General features: G+C 47.2%; 2 protein-coding genes across 2 annotated transcripts in view; both read left to right on the forward strand.

Moving 5' to 3' along the window:
• Positions 1–19931, forward strand: part of ZNF438 (zinc finger protein 438) — a 409820-nt gene that overhangs the window by 137694 nt on the left and 252195 nt on the right. The gene's annotated exons all lie outside the window — the stretch shown is intronic.
• LOC121497724 (translation initiation factor IF-2-like) lies at positions 10519–18588 on the forward strand. The gene is made up of 4 exons (XM_041767463.1): positions 10519–10623; positions 14922–15080; positions 15537–16579; positions 16671–18588. Exons 1-3 carry the CDS (start codon positions 10519–10521, stop codon positions 16539–16541), a joined length of 1269 nt encoding a protein of 422 aa, XP_041623397.1. The 3' UTR covers positions 16542–16579; positions 16671–18588.

A 19931-nucleotide genomic window follows, 5' to 3' on the forward strand; every position in this document is an offset into this window, starting at 1 on the left:
ACTTGGAGATGCACATTGGCTGCGGGCCTATGGATTCTTGCCTGCACTTAAAGGCACGTCATAAGCCAAGTCTTGGAAACCAGAGTGCTGTGTCCCTGTGCCTACCACCAGGTGAATAAGAACTGGACCTCTAACCAAGTTAACTACCCCTGGCACTGCTTGGGGATGGGGGGCAGTCAGTGTAGTGCAGGGTGAACTGAACACAAGCCCAGCTTTATGTGCTATCGGCCTTGGCATCTGAGAGAGAGGCAGATTTCCTCCCCCTGAAAGGCCTAGCACACAAGCCTATTCCCTGATGATAGGAGAGTCTTCAACTGACAGCCAGGCATGTTGTGGAATAGTGAGGTTGGCTTCGTTTTCTCTTCTGTCCCTTCTTGTGCACTATACCCGCTTCCATTTTCAAGGTCCTAAGGACCTTCTCGTTCTCGACCACCTTCCATCCCCTCTAACAATGGCCTAAAAAGCTCACCCTCATGTAAGAATCTGTATGAGTCATTGAAATCTTAGTGGGAAATTTTCAATGAGCATCTTCTGCTGTCATATTGGCATAGAGTCCTTAGCTCAGATGGCAGAGTTAAGGATTTAGTTTCTTGTTTAAGGATTTCAGGCAGTAAACTGGCAGAGGAGGACATATAGGAACATCTCTTCATGCAGATGGCAACCCGAGTTTGACCTCACTATATCCACATCCTGGGCACAAATATCAGGCAATATTTGGAGGCACAAGATAGAAATAGGCTGATTCTTAGAAATTTGTATGTGAAAAATCAGTTCATCTGTGCTAGTTTGGGTCAATTACATGGTTTGGACCATAGTACGTGACCTTCAGAAATAGAAGACAAGTGGGGACGATTCTAAGGTTACTCTCAGCAGATATGAGGTATCTACCTCATTTGGATCACAGACACCTCCAATAAACTCAGCCCAATTTCCCTCTCTGGCCAGTTCTGGTTTGGCCTCAAGAAAGCCCTCACCCTAGTTGATGCAGTTCTTGTGGCTGTGGCCTGAGAAAGGAAGTAACCTGCTGTGATGAGAAGTTTCCCTGGTGACATCCATCCAGCTGTCCACTGTTGGGGCTCATCTGGGGCCCACACATACAGGAGATCAGAATGTGCCAAGATCAGCCAAGATCAGACCTTTGCATAGAATTCCTCCAACCAGAGGAGCAAGGAGACAGGACCAACTAACAAATCTGAACAGGGCTGGCTTCTCACATCTTTGGCCCACAGAACTAAACTACACTCTGTGAGTGGCCTGTTAAAGAGATGAGAAGAGACACATCAAGGTTGTAGCTGAAAAAATTTGGGTCTTCTGTAGCCCTGAAAGGCCAGAGCATCCTACAGATAAGCTCCCATTGGTTCTGAGGCAGGAGAGTTGCTCTGGCCAGAGTTCCACTGAGATCTACCAGCAACAGCTTTTATTTGTTGAGCCCCACACACTCCCGGGCATGATCGTTTTTCTCTTCTAATTGGTCTTGACATTGAGCTTAGGGACATAATGAAATTAGGAAAAGCATTCTGGAGGGAAAGAAGAAAACCAACTTGCAGTTTGGCCTTTGATAAAATATCTGCTCTAAATGGATACAGAGCTCTGGATCTGGCATGGCCTGATGGGCCAAGGTGGGTAGGCACGGGGGAGGGGGCAATTTCCATCTGATACCACGTGGGCTCCCCCAACCAAACAGTGAAGATTGGATCTCAGAACCCTAGCAAGGTGGCTTGCCACTTGGCATCTTCAGCTGTCCTGTACTTGATGAGCTTCGAGAAACACATGATCTTTCTACCTTTAGAAGGAGAAGTATCTGATGGAGCTGGAAAAGCATGAAAAGTTTTTTGCCTACTTAAAGACTGGTGCTGATGTGTATTCTTGCAGAGGGCAGGATGATGGCTTCCTCCTCGGGGCGGAGCTTGCTGACACTCCTCAGCCACTGCTGTTGCCAGAGGGACCTGCCCGAGACTGGGACTTGTTCTATAGGTTGAATGGCTGCTCTTCACTTTCCCGTCCTCGGCCTCTGCAACAGTGCCCTGAACCATCTGTGGTGCACCAGACTCTCCTGTGTGTGCATTTAAAAACAAAAACAAAAACTTGCCTTCAGTTAGTGCTTTGCTGTATTGAGAAAGTTGGTCCTCCAACTTTCCAAGTTGATAATACTCGAACTTTCACAACAGATGTTTTTGCATTTATTTTCCCCTTGGAGGATGGTAAATGCAAATTGTTCATTTGAGCAATTTCCATCCCTTTTGGATGGCCCTTATTCCTCTTGCTGTGAAATGTGCAGGATCCTCAACTAAATTGTATGGGATGGTTTCGGAAGGAGAAAACCTAGTTTGCATACTTCAGATTAGAGGTATGCATTAAAGTGTGCAGGAATCAGAGGCTCACATGGCCCCAGTCACAACCATCTCCAGCCCTTAGGGAGGGAGATGCTTGAGGCTTAGCAGTTCTGACACCCCACAGAGGTGGAAGGAGATCTACTGGCACTTATAAAAAAATGTATAGATCATTATAACATGTTTTGAAATTTTAAGTGGAGCATCTTCCTCATGCAGGTGTGCTAGGGATCAACACTGCAAAGCCTCCATCTCCACGCAGGCCGGGCTCAGGCCAGCAAAGTGTATCAGGAAAGGGGGAGGAATCCTAATTGGGTTTTCCTTCCTCAGCACTGAACTACCTTCTGCAGCTGAACTGCTGGCACTCCCTTCCTCGGCAAATTCAGTTTCTGTGGAACTCCAAGGCAAGCAGAAAACTCTGGAAACTGAAACCATGAAACCTACAGAGTTCCCAGAGGAAACTGGACCACCCGGAACCTTCCTAACCCTGGTGATCCCTGACCAAATTGAGTCAGGAAAATGGTCTTTGGTCAATGAGCATTTCTGAGGTCTTGGAACTTTTTCCTCTGACTGCGAATATTTGGGCTCAAGTTTTTAGTTTTGCGTCTGGATTGGAAAAAAAACACGCGGTGTGATTTTCTCCTCTGGAGAACAGAGCAAAAGGACAATGACTGTTGCGAGTGCTGCAGGGCCGCGTTCCTACTCCTTGTCCAGCTGTTTCTCTGGTGACTCTTGCTCTTTCCAGCCCCTATGCATGTTTATCCCTCTCCTGGATCTCCAGCAGCTCGAGCACACAGACTTTTGGTGACAAGGATTTTTAATTTAGCTGTAAAGTTTTGCTGTTTTTCTCAAGTAGATAAAAAGTCCTGACTTCCTTTGTTTCTAATTGAAGACATATGGGCAGAGGATGACCAGCTCCCTCATTTTACCTCTGTGTAAAAGAGGGTGGCCTAATGGCATCCCCATTTGCCTGTGACCAGCTTGCTGAGAGGTTTTAAACAGGCCACCCCGATCTCTCTGCAACCTGAGAGGAATGTGCACCTTGTTGATTGGTGTCCTGTGCTATTTCACTGTTGGGTGATATCAAGTGGTAATAAAAATGCTTTAGAAGCAACGCTGTGGGTTGTCAAAATGCCCATCCATCACCATAAGCAAATTTATTCCATAACACTTCAGGTCTTTAGAAGTAAATTGAATAACTGCAAAAAGTGTCTTTGAAATAAAAGGCAGAAGGATCAAGTAATAGCCTGATCCAAACGGTGAGTTAACTACCCTTTGGGAGTGGAGGTTTTTTTCTACTTGGGAGGCTTTAACTCTGTGAGTGCAGCAGCACTAGGACAGCATAGACTAGTAACACGTTTCTATACTACCAAAAAGGCAAGCTACTAGTTATATTGGGTTCTTTGTGCCTTTTCCAAAAAAAAGAAAAAAAAATGCATTGAAACGACATAATTTCTGCACAGCAGTTACCATTAATGCCAGGCTAATCTTTCCAAATGAATCAGTGTTCAATTGATGTAAGATGTTTTCAGATCTATTGGTGGCAAATGATAATCACTGGGGGAGAAGGAGCTCACATTCATTGAGCACTTACTCCATGCCAGATACTATGCCAAGTGCTTGTATATTAGCTAATTAAATCTACATGAACTCTCAGAGTAGGAATTCATTCACTTCCTCCATTTTAGAGAAGACAAAATTGAGTTGCAAAGACATTAAGGAACTGCCCAAAGTCACATTTCTTGGATGAGATTAGAGCTAGAATATGAACCTGGGCAGTGTGGTTTCAGGCTACAGTCTTAGCCACATGCTGTCCCGCCTCCAGGCTTCCTATGCTAGTCTGATGGAGGAGCCCTGCCGCGTTAGAATTCTGATTCACTAGCCATTCATTGACCTGGAATCCAGTAGTCACTCAGGACATACTACTGCCCTCTCCCATCCTCTCCTGTCGATCCTGTCTTACAGACATAAAGGAGATATATTTTCAAGAAAGAATCTTCTGAGGGTCAGGAGAGAGTAAGAGTAACCTCTAAGAAAAACAACAACCAAAAAAAGGATCTTTTTTTCTCTAAATTGCATAAGGATTTAAATAGGTAGAGGCTTTGTCTACCTATTACATCACAATAAAGCTAGAAAAAAAATAAAGTGCGTTGCTTAAGGTAAATTAAAAAATAAAAATAAAAAGTAAAAGGGTGGCACCTTTCAATATTTCTAAATGTGTGAGTCCCAAAATGTTGATGATAGCTGCATTAGATATTTTGGTAACGATCTTTGTCAGAGTCTAAAAAAACTAGTCATCCCCCTCAGTGTGACTCATCAGAAATGTGCTCAAAGCTTCTCGTGTTTAATACACATGGAAAATAGCACATCCACCTGCTAATGGAAGCCCCCTGAAGTGGTTCCCTGGGGATCCATAGGTGACTATGTTATTATATCTTCCTGGGATTGCCTTTCTTTTCTTTTCTTTCTTTCTTTTTTTTTTCTGGAAGGAGGTCAGAAGCAAAGAGGAAGTTTCTGTCCTAGGACATACTGAATCGGGATCAAAACCTATTATAATTCTAACCCCTCGGACCCAAGTCCCCTGGAAGGAATCTATCCGAAACTTCAGCAGAGAGGCTAAACTGCTGGAAGGACAGAGGGAGGAAGATACATTAGCAGGAAGGGTCAGAAGAGGGACTCATGCTATAGTCACATACCCTGGCTCAGCTGGGTTCTTTGCAAGTCACCACCGATGAGCCACGGCTCTGAGTTTTGTCCATCACTCATGACTGTAAACCGAGACACATTGGGTTTTATTGGGGTAAATATTGTGTTTTTCATGATTTTGCTGATGGTTATCCATGTTCAGAAGACCCTGAAAACCATGAGCTGGCCACCCCCATGAGAACTACCCCAAATCCCAGTTTCTACTGAAGGAGACTCAAGTAAAGAGGTTTTGGGGGGCTTTGTGCTTATGTAGGGTTTTTTGTTGTTGTTGTTGTTGTTTTAAACTGGTTAGCACCGTTCAGAGTCCTTAGGAGAATTTTTGCTCTGAGCCCTGGCTCTCCCAGCAGCACAGCCCCTCCACCACATCCTGCCTCCCCACTTCCTCCTCCCCTTTCCCAGCTCCAGAAGCCAAGATGGGAAGTCTCTCACGACCCTGTGGCTTGGCCGGGAGGAAGCCTGAACTTGATACAGCTGGCTTTCCCGGGGCCTGGTGAGAGCATTTATCCCTGACTCCGGGCTTCTTTGCTCACCTATTTTTAGATTTGTGCTGCAGACCTTCCTGAGGGCTCCCACATTGGTCTCTTTCGGGGCTGGCTCGTGCCAAGGATGGGACCCACATGTGGACTGTTGCGCACCTGAACGGGGATCCGGCATTAACAGCATCGGCAGCAGTTAAATGTGGTTTGCTTTAACGTCAAAAGGAAGAGAAATAAACACCCTAAACCAACTCCCTCCCTGTCTCCCAAGAACAAAGGGCTGAGTTTTCTCTCTTCTACTTTAGCAGCAAGCCGGCAAGCCCAAGCTGTCCCAGGGCGGAGGGTGGATGAGGACACGTGACCTGGGAATCTGGTCACATCAGAGGGGCAGGCAGGATGGCAGGAATGTTGTATCCAAGACCAGCACCAGGCACTCAGGCTATGCCTCAGCAGAGAGCCGCCCTCCAGCTGCCCTGGGACCACAGAGTCCCTGGCACGCAGGCCTGCCCTCCCCAGGCCACACCACTCCCTGGCCTCCAGGGCTGGGCACCTGTTGCCTCTGTGGAGCTGTTCTTTTCTTTTTTTTTTTTTTTTTTAAGGTTTTCTTTATTTATTCATAAGAGACACAGAGAGGGAGGCAGAGACATAGGCAGAGGAAGAAGCAGGCTCTGTGCAGGGAGCTCAAGGTAGGACTCAATTCCAGGACCCCAAGATCACGCCCTGAGCCAAAAGCAGATGCTCAACCACTGAGCCACCCAGGCGTCCCTGTGGAGCTGTTCTTGATTATCTGCTCTGTGCCCTTTGAGACCCAGATCAGACACCACCAAAGCATCCATCGCCTCAGAACAATGGGTGCATAGCTGTCACCCTCATGTGACTGAGCAATGTCGAGGGGCAGAGACCGACCATGTGTCCTCTTACTCCAGGAGTGTGCCAGACAGTATGTGTGTGTGGGGGGGTGGGGGGTGGCGGATGTGACGGGGATGCGTGGCAGAGGGAGCAGGAGGTGTAGTCCAGAGCGGCTTGTGAAACATCACAGGTGGCCCCACAGAACAGGTGTTCAGTAAAAGCCGAATGAATGCAGGAACAAATGACATACAACAAAAAGTTAAAATCAAGACACAGTAAATTGCCACAACTGGGAAAAAAAAAAAAACTAGCTAGTTCACGTTCTTGGTTTTATTTGGACTTATAAAGCTGTTTAAGCGAGACTTTATGAATTGACTCAATTTATCAGTTCAAGAGACTCATGGCACCTAAACCAGTGTGGGTTGGTCCAAATATTACAAATGCAAGATTAAAACATAATTACAAGATGGGAGCATACTGGGACCAGTCCCTGACTGGTCACCAGTGTCAGCCCTACCAGGTGGAATAGCATATCCATCTCACATCATATCAGACTTGACAATAGAAATTAAAACAAACAACCCAGAATTCATAAGCTGGTGATAGCTTTTGCATGATGCAAGCTGTTACCGGTCACTCAAACATGATATTATTGTGATGTCTGTTGAGGTCTGTTGATGGCCAGAGCTTGGTCCTGGACAGGCAGAGCAGGAGGGGTCTGGGCTGGGAGTGGAGGGGATGGGAGGCGCAGGGGGAGAAGGCAACCAGGAAGCAGGCCAGAGGAAGGGAGCAAGCTGGAGAGGCAGGGCCGGTGGGGCTGGGTCCTGAGGTCCACCTTTGGGTCAGGCATCTAACTGTCCTGTCACGTCCCTCCCCCACCCATAGGCACTTGACAAACAAACAAACAAACAAACAAAAACAAAAAAACAAAACAACAAAAACAAAACAAAAAACATGTCCCCTCCCATCCCGGCCCTCCTGTTTGAGCTCTGTCGCCAGAGCCCCATTCTTCTCTCACACTGACTTCTTCCTGTCTAGCTTCTGTGCGTGGCCGAGTCCTCCTGCCCAACTCCTCCTTTGGATTCAGCACCTTTCCCAAGTGCTTCTTTTCTGACTTCTGTGTCAACTCCACACACGTCAGCCCATGGGAAAGCAGTATGCTCCACCCAGGTGCCCAGGAGTCAGCCATTGGTGGCCCGGGTGCCCTGGGTCTCCACATGACTCACAAGAGAAATTGGCAGGGTTTTTAGAGCCAAGCGTAGAGGTCCAGTGACCAGGTAGGTTCAGCATAGGGGGAACCCAAAACAGCCCAGAACAAAGTACAGCAGAGAGGCATGTGGCCAGGGCTGGCATGACCCTGTGACTAGAAACAGCCCCTTCGGACTGGGCAGATTCTCATGGCCCTGAGCTTGTTACTGCCGGCCCAGGTCAGGCACTGTCCGTCTTCAGATGACTCTCTGGTTTGGGTGAGGAGGAGCTCATGGTTATGCTGCCCCATGAAAAGGATGAAAATTACCCTAGAAGTTTTTCCAAACCCACATGCCAGGGTCTCACTCTGGACCTGGAAAATCAGAATCTTGGATGAATTTGGGGTGGGGTGCGCAGACACCTATGACTTTATTTTTTTTTCAAGATTTTATTTATTCATGAGATACACACACACACACACACACACACACACACACACACAGAGGCAGAGACACAGGCAGAGGGAGAAGCAGGGTCCATGGAGGGACCCCCATGTGGGACTTGATCCCTGGACTCCAGGATCACACCCTGGGAGGAAGGTGGCGCTAAACCACTAAGCCACCCAGGCTTCCCCACCTATGACTTTAGACTCCAATACAACCTGCCATTCCTTACCCAAGGTGGGCACCATCTTAGTTGTGCCACTTGGGGGTCAGAGATCATGTGGTCTTACTTTGTACTTGGCACAGTTCTTCCCACATAATAGATCTAAAATAATACGTGTTTATAAGTTAGATGAATGAATATGTGAATGAACGAACAAACATTTCCAGTGATTGAAAGAATTGTTGATTATGTCAACAAACACAGGGAAAGAACCAAGGTTCCCATAATGGATTTTAACTACCCTTGTAAGTAAGCCTTCCAGTTACCCATTCATAAGAACAGCTAAATATGACAGCACTAATGTGTATTTCATCGACTAGTGTGGCTCGGGAATATATGGTATTGCTGAACAAAATAAGGATTTGTATTAACATCAGAGATGAGAGTATAAAATGAAAGAAGGCACTCTACTTCACTCACAATTAATTATATAATCTGAGGCTTAATTCTGGCTTTGCAAACAATGGGAACCGTAATTACATGTCTAAAGCCCAAGATGGAATCCCACAAGTGTTTGACAAGCAGAACATAAGGATGATGGAGTGGTTTACCCATGAGCTTGACCACAGGGCAACCCTGGTGAGTCACGATTTCAGGCTGTGGTAGGATTTCTCATTATCCTCCATTCTTCTATGGTGAGTATATTGAGCTCTGGGCCACTTGATGGATGTGACTCTGTTTGTGAATTCAGGCTGGCCTGCTGTCTTGGCGGATCTGACCCGTACACAGAATAGCCATGCAAATTAGCATGGGCCTCCGGCCAGAAAAAATTAATCCAGGCCTAAAAGCAATCAAGTAAAAGGTGTCAAAGGGCAAACAAAGAGGGAAAGAGGACTGGGAACACCTGGCACCCTAATTTTCAGGTTTCCCTAGCTCACTACCTTGTGGGTTTTTTTTTATTGTTTTGTCACTAGAAAACTCAGTAACAGAAGAGCTGGTATAAATCTTTTCCAAATACTTATGGGATGAGAAAACAAAGTCACGTTGAAAGTTGAATTGAGGCGTTGAGAGAGGCCTTCCCTTAGGTCTGGAGGGGCCTCCAGGCCAATCCTCAGTGTTAATCTCACTGCCCTGTTGTGTCTGCATAGCTTGTGCCACACTGAGTGGTTCCAGTCATCTGTTTTATGGTGTTTGTCCCTTTATTGGACTGGAAGTTCCTTGAGGCTAAGAATTGTGTCTGTCTTCCCCACCTGACTCCCAGTGTGTGGCACAGGCATTGAACAAACACTCATTAAACCAATGGATGGATACTGCATAGGGATCCTGCCCCTGCCTTCCCATGACAAGAGGAGGCTGTGGGCTAGCAGGGCTCCCTCGTGATGATTTATGGCGCACAGCCCTTCACAGGACTCCCTGCTGGCCCCGCAGCCTTCATCTCTACTCGAGGATGCCTGAAGGCTCATGGCAAGTTGCTTGGTGGTGAAACACCACCCTGAGACATGGAGACAGAATGTGACAGAACAGGCGAACCTAACAAGGAGGGGCAGGGGCCGAGGAGGAGCTGGATCCAGAGAGTTGATGGTGAAGAGAGAGCCAGGGAGGGTGTCCCAGGCCCAGAGCACCACGGGGCTGGAGGTAAGGCAGTGACAAGGCCAAGGTCACGGAGAAGGACACTTCTCTGTTTCACAGGAGAGCTGCCTGCCATAGGGGCACCGCTGACTGTTACAGCAGTAATAATAACTCATAGTTACTAAACTCTTACTATGTATATGGTGTGGAGTATCCTCCTCAGGGGAGTAATTGACCCATTTGAGGGACTGGTAATTGTCAGAGGTTAGAGGTCAGAGAGGTGACGTTTTGATGGCCAGGATAGTATTGTCGCTGGAAAGCCAGGAACACCCCAGGTCTCTGTTCGTCTTTCCTCGTCCCACGAGGTTGGTGTGTAATGACACACAAGGGGCATGTGTGCAATAGCACACAAGAAATAATGGCAGAATGGCAATCAAAATGCCACTTTATTGTTATCTCCCAATTGCCCCCAACAGAGAGCTCACTGGTTAAGCTGGATTGGATCCATGGTTTAGACTTAAGGCCAAACAGACCTCTTAACCTTCCCACCCTCCATCAAAACAAGATTAATCACAGAACTAGCAAATTAAGGGTGTCTGTAGAGCACACCCTGACCTCCCTGGTGAAGCCAGCAGTGTCCTGGATGAGGTCAATCAGAAGAGAGATTGCCTGAGCACACTTCTTCAGATGATGGTGGCCTGAGTCTCACAGTTGTATAAGCAGCTCTTCTGCAGAGGAGAAGGATGTCTCACCAGGCAGGAGCAAGGCAGGTGGCCAGGCAGAAGCATGCAGACATGGGAGGCAAAGCATCCCTCCTCTATAATGATGATGATGATGATGATGATGATGATGATGATGATACATATTTAGATGTGATCATTTCCAGAGTGCATTTAAGTGTACTGTTCAATCTTTATGACTATCATCTTAGGTAGCCTGTTATTAGCCTTGGAATAAGCATACTATTTAAGAGATTTCTCTGGATCACAAACCTAGAAAGTGGCAGAGATAGAGCTCAATATAAGAGGGCAAAGCCCACCAGCTTGCTATCTACCACATGGGTAATTGAGTTACTCTAGCTGGGGAACATGAGTGGGATGTGAGGGCAGGCCTGACACTGTGCCAAGCATCCCAGCCAAGTCTTCTCCTTCCTATCACTGGTTCTTCTAAATGTCTGTTGACAGCATACTCTCTCTTCCTTGCTGGCTCCCAGCGGAGGAAAGTCTCCAACAGGCTATACCTTTCCAATGTATAATTATACATAATTTAAAATGTTTCTTTTTTTTAAGGTATTTTATTTTTTTTTTAATTTTTATTTATTTATGATAGTCACAGAGAGAGAGAGAGGCAGAGACACAGGCAGAGGGAGAAGCAGGCTCCATGCACCGGGAGCCCAACGTGGGATTCGATCCCGGGTCTCCAGGATCGCGCCCTGGGCCAAAGGCAGGCGCCAAACCGCTGCGCCACCCAGGGATCCCTTTAAAATGTTTCTAATAATGGATTAATTCCCAAACATAGAGGTTAGTTACTAGCCTAGGATTTACAGCAAAAGGCACCACCTAAATATATTGGTAACTTACTGTAAATAAAATAGCATGGTCTAGGTGCTAGAATGAAACAAATATAAGAAAATGGCTATTTATTATAACCAAAAGAAGTCATTTCAAATTACTGATGAAAGCATGGATTATGTAATAAATGATGATTAACTGATTAATTTAAAAAAATCCAGTTGGATCTTTATCTCATTTCTTGCCATCAGCATTTAGATGCATCAAATATTTAAGTATAAAGAACAAAGCCACAACTGCATAGGGTAAAAACATGGATGAATATTCTTATAATTTTGGAATGGGGAAGGGTTTTTTCACCCCAAGATCATATTGATTCAGCATATAATTTTAAATTTCATATAGCAAGTAATATGTAAAGATAAATAGCAAATTGGGAAAAATTAATTGCTAACAGACTAAGAGTTATTATCTTTACTATACAGGAACTCCTATAAACCAATCAAAGGAAACGCCCCCATAAAAATGGGAAAGGATGCATACAGGCTTTTCACAAAAGAAGAAATACCAAACATGAAAATATACTAAATCCTTAATAATAAGTATAGTCACACAAATAAAACAATAATTAAAGTGTGTGTGTGTGTGTGTGTGTGTGTTTACTCATCATACATAAAGAATAAAAAGACTGAGAACACAGTGTTGGTGATATGCTGAGCAATGACTATTTTCAGGCACTGGTATTTGGAAAGTAAATTGGCATAACTTCTGGAGAGAAGTTTAGTAATATATACCCCAGTTTAAAAGACATACACTAACTCTTAGCCCCAAATTTCCAACTCAAGGAATTTATTTTTATTGCGTTAAAATATATGCACTCTAAAATTTATGATGTTAACCACTGCTAAGTGTCCAGGTCAGTGGCGTTAAGTATATTCACATTGTTGTGCAACCAGCACCACCATCCATCTGCAAAATTTCTTTCATCTTCCCCAAACTGAAACTCTGTATCCATTAAACACTAATTCCCCATTTCCTCCACCCCTGCCCTTGGCAACCATATTCTACCTCTATCTGTAGGAATTCAACCACTCCAAGAATTTATTTGAAGGAAAGAATTGTACACGACAAATACATATATACATATATTTGCACAAAATATATATTCATCCAAAAAATTTTTCTGAGGACCTACTCCATGCTAGCTAATGAACAAGACAGACCAAGTTACTTATGCGCAAGTGGTGATCTAGAGACATAAGGTGGACCATTAGCAAGCATACAAGCAATGAAGCATTGGGTTGCCATAAGTACTATGAAGAAAATAATAGATTAATGCAATAGTGATTGTGGAGGATCCTTCAGATCAGGCAGTAAGGAAAAGGTGTCTCAAACACTACAATGAAAAACAAATTAGAAAACCCTAAACGTCTGAGCAGCATCCCCGCTGAGGCTGAGAGTCCACCTGGCCGGATGTCAGCATATGACAGTTCACAGTAGGCTGGAAGAGCCTTCCTTAGAACAAACACTCATAATTCGGCGTGCCTTCAGTAGACTATTTTCCTGGAGAGAAAGAGTTTCCAAAAGTTGGGGGGAAGGGTAGAAAAATAATTCAGGAGGGTACATGCCAGTGCTGCTTTATTCTGAGAAGGAATGTGTAGATGACAGTTTCAAGTGTTTGATGTCCAACCCCTCCTAAAACTATAAAATAGCAGCAGGGTGATCAAGAGGCTGATCTAAATCTTCTCTCTGTGGTTTTACTTTTGTTCTGGCAGGCTGAGCAATGCTGGGAAAAAATGTTACAGTGTGTGCAGGGGAAACCTATTCTTCCCTCTTTCATGACTAACCTACACACTGGAAAGCAAGTGTGAGTAAGGGGCAATGGCATTGGTAGTGCTAGTACCAAAATATAAGAAACAATTATTTAGCTTCGGGGCCTGGCCTACCCTTAGCCTAAGGCAGGAAACTCTAGGGGAATAGAACACTTTGCTGCTAAGTAATACCATTGGAATAAAAGCATGTTTGGGATGACTTTTGGCTTAAACTAGGAATTTCTGTTTCATTTGCTTCCACAAAGAACTTTTTTCCCACCTAAAGTTCTTAACTTGTATTTCAGAAGTTTCTGTAGCTGTATAAACATGATGTATACCAAGTGGCCTTGAAGTAAAGCTGTATATCATAAGAGTGTGCTGAAAAAACAGATTCAGGATCTCAGTTTTAACTACGAGACTCTGGGGCAGCAGCTTTGTATACAGGTCACAGGCTAGAGACCTCTCTCCACGACTTATTAGCTGTGTGCTCTTGGGTGATTATTTGACCCCTGATTCTGTAAAAGAGGAGTAACGATAATAGTAATTAGAGAGTTTTTGTGAGGGTAAGGTGCAAGAACGTGAAAGGCAGAGTGCTAGCACACGAGAAGGCCGTCTCCCTTTCTGGGCTTCCTAACTAAGTCTGGCATTACTGACACAGAGGAGAAAAAGACGAAAATGGAGACCCCAAAATTATTTTTGTCGGAATAACTCGGGCCTGGTCGGACTGATTATGGTTTTAAGCCATACTCCTCCAGCGCTGCCTCCTGGAGAAGCAGAATTTCAGCTTGAATTGAAGCACTATCTTGAGCTTCAAAGGGACTTAGACCAATCAGAGCATCGCTAGGTAACTTGGGAGGGTACCGGAGACTCGGACCCATGGGGCGGAAACAGTTCAAGGACCTGGAGATGTTTCAGCCGGGAGAAACCTCTGAGGGGACTGGGCGGCATTTCCAAATACTTCGAGGATAATATCACATGGAAGAGAGATTAGATTTATTCCGCATGGCTGTTAGAGGAAGCAGATTCCAGCCTCAGATACAAGAAAAGTTTATTAAGAAGAAAAAAAAAAAAAGATTGTCAAGGAAGGATGCTATCTTCCAAGGTAGGGAGCTCTATCACAGCATAGCTGATCACTCCCTGGGAGTGGAGCAGGGAATTCTGTATGAGAAAAGAGCTGGATGAAGTGCCCTCTAGGGTTCTTTTCCAGGTCAAGGGAGGCTGTAATTCAAATAGCTACAGAAGTGCAACATTTTGCTGCAGGAACGTCAAGAAGAACAGCCATGGCGAGGTGTAAGGCACACACAGATTGTGCTTATGTGTGAACTGTAACCTTCTAAAACAAAAGAATGTCATGGGCATGGAAAAGAGGGCTTTTTCACTGCTAGAAATGAAAATGTTCATACTTTAGCGTATCATATTTTATAGGTTCATGCAGACACGGGCCAAATGAAATGAACCAAGATCGTAGGCATTAAGTTACACACTTTAATTTTATCTTTTTTCCCCTGTGTTTTTGACACAAGTGATTAAAAGTGAACCTGGACCTTTGACCTACTCCTTTGGGTTGTTTTTTTTTTTTTTTTTTTTTCCCTCCACCATTCACCTGTGAACCTCTGCTGATTGTTTCATAGAGCCTTGGTCAACTGCTTTTAACAGCTGAACATTAAAGCCACCGAGAGCATAAACAGGAAGCTGGTGTTTAGGTGGGAGTTCCTAGGAATTTTATACTACTGACCACAGAGGCCAAGAGAGAAAGGAAATCGGAAAAACAGTGTAAATACCTGGGTGGACTAATGACTGCGCAGCATAGCTGGCTTTTCTGGACATTTAATGCTGTCTCTTCTATGGGAAACACGCTTAAAATTGATTTTTCAGGCCCTTGCGTGGCATCAAAGGGGCAGATACGCCGGCGTTCACTGCGGCAGTTGGTCGGTTTTGTTCCCCGACTACGGGGCCCACTTCTCCAGGGGAGCGACTCCATCTGCATGCGCGGTGCAGGCGCGGCGGAGCGCCGGGGTTCCCAGGCCTCCGATTGTAAAGGCCTGTGAGGCCAGCCCTTCCCTCGGTCACAGGGACGGCGCCTAAGAGGATTTAGAATCAAGTGCGCACATTTGCACGGCCTGGCTCTGGAGAGGCAGCTGGAGCGCGGCCGGCCGGCCTGGCGAGCCCAGCGCGGATCCCCGGGGGCCGCATTGTCCTCCGAGGGGCCGCCACGGGGGCTCCATTGTGCGCCGAGCAGGCCTTTCTCCCGGCCTCCGTCTCCCCGGGCGCCCCCCCGCCCCCGCCCCCGCCCCCGCCCCCGGCCGGCCGCCCGGATCCCCCCGCCGCCGCATTTCCAATGCAGAGGAGCGGGCAGGGCTTCGGGCTGGCCATCTGCACGCCGAGATTGACAGCGGCCCCGGAAGGTCAGTGCCTCCACGATTTCTGTCTCAACAGCAGGCCACCCAGGCCTCCCGAGCAAAACAGGGACATCTGCTCCCCTTAATTTAGAACACCGGTTCCAATTTCACCCGAGCCCCCCGCTCCACGCCGCGCTCCGGCTCCGGGGGAGGGGTCGGGGAGGGGCCGAGCAGACGCGCCGCCTGCCCGCCCCGCGCCCCGCGCCCCGCGCCCCCCGCCCCCCGCCGCCGGGGCCCAGCAGCTGAGCCCGGAGGGGGCGGAGGCGGGGGTCACTCACGTGACCCGGGTGACGTCGTGCGGGGGAGGGGCGCGCGCACACACGCACGCGCACGCGCACACACGCGCGCACACACGCGCGCGCGCGCACACCCCGCCCCGCCGCCTGGGTCCCCGCCACCGCCTCCAGCGCCCGCGACGCCCGGATTCGTCCCGGGTCTGCGGAGGCGCGGGCTGCGGCGCCCCGGGAACCGGCCGGGGGCGGCCGGGGGCGGCCTGGGGCGGCGACCGGCCCCGCGGGGAAGGTCGTGCGGCCCCGCGACCCAGGCCCCCAGCGGCCTCCCCACGCGGGCGGGAAAGTTGGCTGCACGAGTGGGGACCCAGCTCGGCCCTTCCTGGGGCGAGGCTCGGGGCTCGGGGCTCGGGGCCGTGCGGCCGGAAGCCCGCAGTCAGGGCGAGGCCCAGGTTCCTGCCGGGGCCGCCTCCCACTGCGGGAAAGCACGGGACACCCGCGTTTCTGAGCGTCCGCCGCTACCTCCTGGGCTCCTCGGGCGTAGACCCCGCATCTCACAGTCCCTGCGGTTCCGGTTCCCGCGCCGACGTCGGGAGACCACATTAGTGTGTGAGGGGGAGGCGGACCTCCGAGCGCTGAGTGTGACCGGCCTCCCTTTTTCTATGACGGAAAAGCAGGCCTGGTGGAGAATGGACCCGTGCACTCCGCTAGGCGTTGATTCCTTCCCACCCTTCTTCCCTTTGCTCCTCTCCGCGGCCAGGCGGCAGCGCCGGGCCGGGGACGAGAACAAACGAGGCCGGGCCCGCGCTGGGGCCCCTCTCCGGGGTGCCGCGTACATGGCAGCGGTAGTGGGCGCCTCCATCTAGCCTCCAGGGAGAGCAGGAGGTCCGAGTTAGTCTGAAGGGTGAGTGAAGCTACTGGGAGAGGGGCCCTCTACCCGCACAGGTCACTGCCTGGATTTCCCCCGACCCTAGTTACCTCCTGTCCATTCCTAGTCCTCAGGTGGGATCACGTCCTTGGTGCCTGGACAACCAGCCTACGGTCATCCTGTTAAGCGATGCTGTGGCACCTCCTGAGGCTCACCGCGTGCACAGCTGGGTACAGGTCATGGTCGCTGTTCAACCGTAAGCTTCTCGAAGCAGGAACTGGCCTCTCTGTTCTTGGACAAAGTCTCCATACCCAGCACGGTGCCTCCCCCAAATATTCCCTAAATATTTGGTGATCGGATGAGTAATCAGACTCTCTTAGGGGGAAACCTACTCCTGCATCTTGTTTGGGATATGAAGCCAGACTACCAGGTGGGAACAGAATGACCTTTGAGGATGTATTTCGTGGCATTCTGCAGCTCAGTAATTTCAGAACTCTCTTCTGCACAATCGGCCTGAGGTTGGGGCTCCTCAAAAAGAGATACCATCACGGGACAAGTCTGGGGAAGACAGCAGGACACAGGGCCTTCAGGGTGCTCCTGCACCGAGTCCCGACCCAGAGAGCTTGTTTTCAGGAGCCTCAAGTAACATTTTGCAGGGGGGTACGGGGGGAGGGTCATGGATGAAGATAAATGATAACTCTGCGGCACCATCCTCCCACCACCCACCCCCAGGCCCTGGGAGGTAGAACAAGCTGCTGCGGCAAGAACTGAACCAGATTAATTTGCCAGCATGAAGGCTGCCTCCTTCCCCCTGGTTTCCTTGTTACACCTTGGACAAATTTGTTCTTGGCGTTTTGACAGCAGGGAGAGAATGGATGCGCACGGAGAGGCACTGCTGCCACACCTGAGCTGGAATGCGACTCTGCCACATCTTCTTAGCTGTGTGATTTTGAGGCAGCCCTTTGCCTCTCTGTACCCCAGATGCTGTATCTGAATAGAAATAGTGGTATCTCATGATGTTGCTCTCATATGTACTTAGAATTTTCATGATGGATATAAATTTTATTTAACTGCTAATAAATAATTAACTAAAAATTTAATATCCTACCTCTAATAGGTTAATTTAGCTAATTAAGTCTCCTGTGGGTAGAGCGGGATCACAGAGGACCAGGGCCTAAGGGAGAAATTTTTCTCAGTTCACCGCCTTCTTGGCTCACGTGAAGCATTCTGAGCGTTCATCATTGCTTTTCCAGCGAGGAGGATTCTAATTCTTTAACAGCATTTGCCGAGCTCTCCCTCTAAGTAAATTTAAACTGTGACGTCATTGTACTTTATTCTCGAACAGAGGAGTGGAGTGGCTGTATATCAAGATTCACAAGTTTTGCCTACAGTCAGTTTTCCAGGGCTAACTTACTAGCCAAGAGCTAAGCGCCTCGGCAACAGGATTATAATTCAGAAGTCCATATTATTTTACAGAATAGAGATCTGCTTACAATGAAAACGTGAATAGGATCCTGTCTTGTTTGTTGTAGCTTAATTTGACCCTGAAAAAATCAATACTGGATTCTCAGAGAAGAAAAAAAATGTTCCAGGCCTGTACTTAGATCACAGTGTCGAAAATTCATATTGCTTCAACATTGCACCTAAATTTCCCAGCATTAAAGAAAGCTGCTTCTGGAAATTCAAAGGTACTCTGAAAATGGGTGTAGAAATGATTTCTTACTTGTAGGTATAATACCGCCAGTTTTACTCCTTCAAGTCTTTATTTTACGTATAGAACATTAACTTGTGTAGAGTTTGCTAGACTAGATGTTTAGAGTAAATCTGCTTTCAGATATAAATCTTAGATGCATTCATGAAAGCTTTATATTTTGAAACAGGGAGCAAAGGACATACTTTCTAAATGTTGCCTCTGGGGGCACCTGAGTGGCTCAGTGGTTGAGCATCTGCCTTTGGCTCCCGCATCAGGCTCCCCACAGGGAGCCTGCTTCTGTCTCTGCCTCTCTCTCTCTCTCTCTCTCTCTCTCTCATGAATAAATAAATAAAATCTTTAAGAAAATAAATAAATAAACAAACAAACAAACAAATAAATAAATAATTGTTGCATCTATTCATGGATAGACTCTCCATGCCTGGAATGGCTTGGCCCAGTAATCTGACATAGCTTATATCTTGCAGGGGGTCACTACTTAGATATCAGAAATTTATTCAAGGTCAAAAGATGCTCTCAAAAGATGCTTTGAAAGCAACATCTAGTTTTAGATCTGAAGTATGCGCTGGGAACCTCTTGGGTACCACCTCTCACCTTTGGGCATCCCCTGTGCCTTGTTCCAGCCGTTGGTTCAGGCTCTAGGCAGCCTCCTTTGGGTGCAGCATGCCAGAGGCTTGCCCCATGCTCGGCCTCACGCCTCTGCTGGAGCTTCCCATCCACCCAGGAGATTCCCTGAGCCACATGGGGCACATGCATTGACGAAACCTGAGAGTAAGTTCGGGTTCAAACTGTTGACCTACAAAGCATAAGCCCCAATGGATAAGTGCTTTCTATTTTCCCTCCAAGATGGACAGCCCTGATTGGCTTTCCTACAGCTCAGGCAGGACAGAAGGAGCCAGCATCCACTTGCCAGGAGCTGTGACTCATCCCTGTGTTAGTTTCCCATCCTACTCTGCCCCATTCTTCTTGTCCCTCCTCCTGTATGGATCACACTCAACAGTAAAGTATTTGCACTCCAGCCTTTGTCCTAGGATCTGCCATCTGGGAGACCCAGGCCAAGTCATTTCAATATTATTTTTTACCAAATTAAGTTATATTGTTTAACCATCTTTACCGCACACAACACCCCCCACCCCATCCGATCCCTCTCCTCACTATCAGCATCTACATCTAGTTATTTTGTGAGACGGTTCATGGCCTTACCTCTTTCCTTGATCTGGATATGGTGGGGCTTTGTGAGAGTGATTAACTGTGGCTGCCTTTGCTTCAGCCACGACGGGACCCAGGGGGAAGTTTGCCATCTGCATCTGGCAACTGGTCAGTGGCTTTGGCCCTGTGCTTTTATCTGCTAACTTTAACCTGGCTCTGTTTAATTTTTCCAATCTGTATTTTTAACTTCCTCTTAAGTTTTTTATTTGTTCATTTTATCTTGCTCTATTTATGGATTTCAAGAGTATAAGTAAGCAAAGATTAGTGGAGTAAGACTTTAGAGAAAAAAAAAATCATATGGCCCAAATGTCCCAGAGCATATATCATACTTTTACCATGTGACAAAGCTTTTAAAATAGTAAGAAGGTCATAGGTTGTTTTTTTTTTTTTTTTTAAGTGGTAGTGGAAAAACTTTGTTGTCTTCATTTGGAGACCATTTATTGAATTTGTTTAATCACTTAGTCTCTG

The sequence above is a fragment of the Vulpes lagopus genome, chromosome 8 (assembly GCF_018345385.1).
Source record: "Vulpes lagopus strain Blue_001 chromosome 8, ASM1834538v1, whole genome shotgun sequence".
NCBI lineage: Eukaryota > Metazoa > Chordata > Mammalia > Carnivora > Canidae > Vulpes > Vulpes lagopus.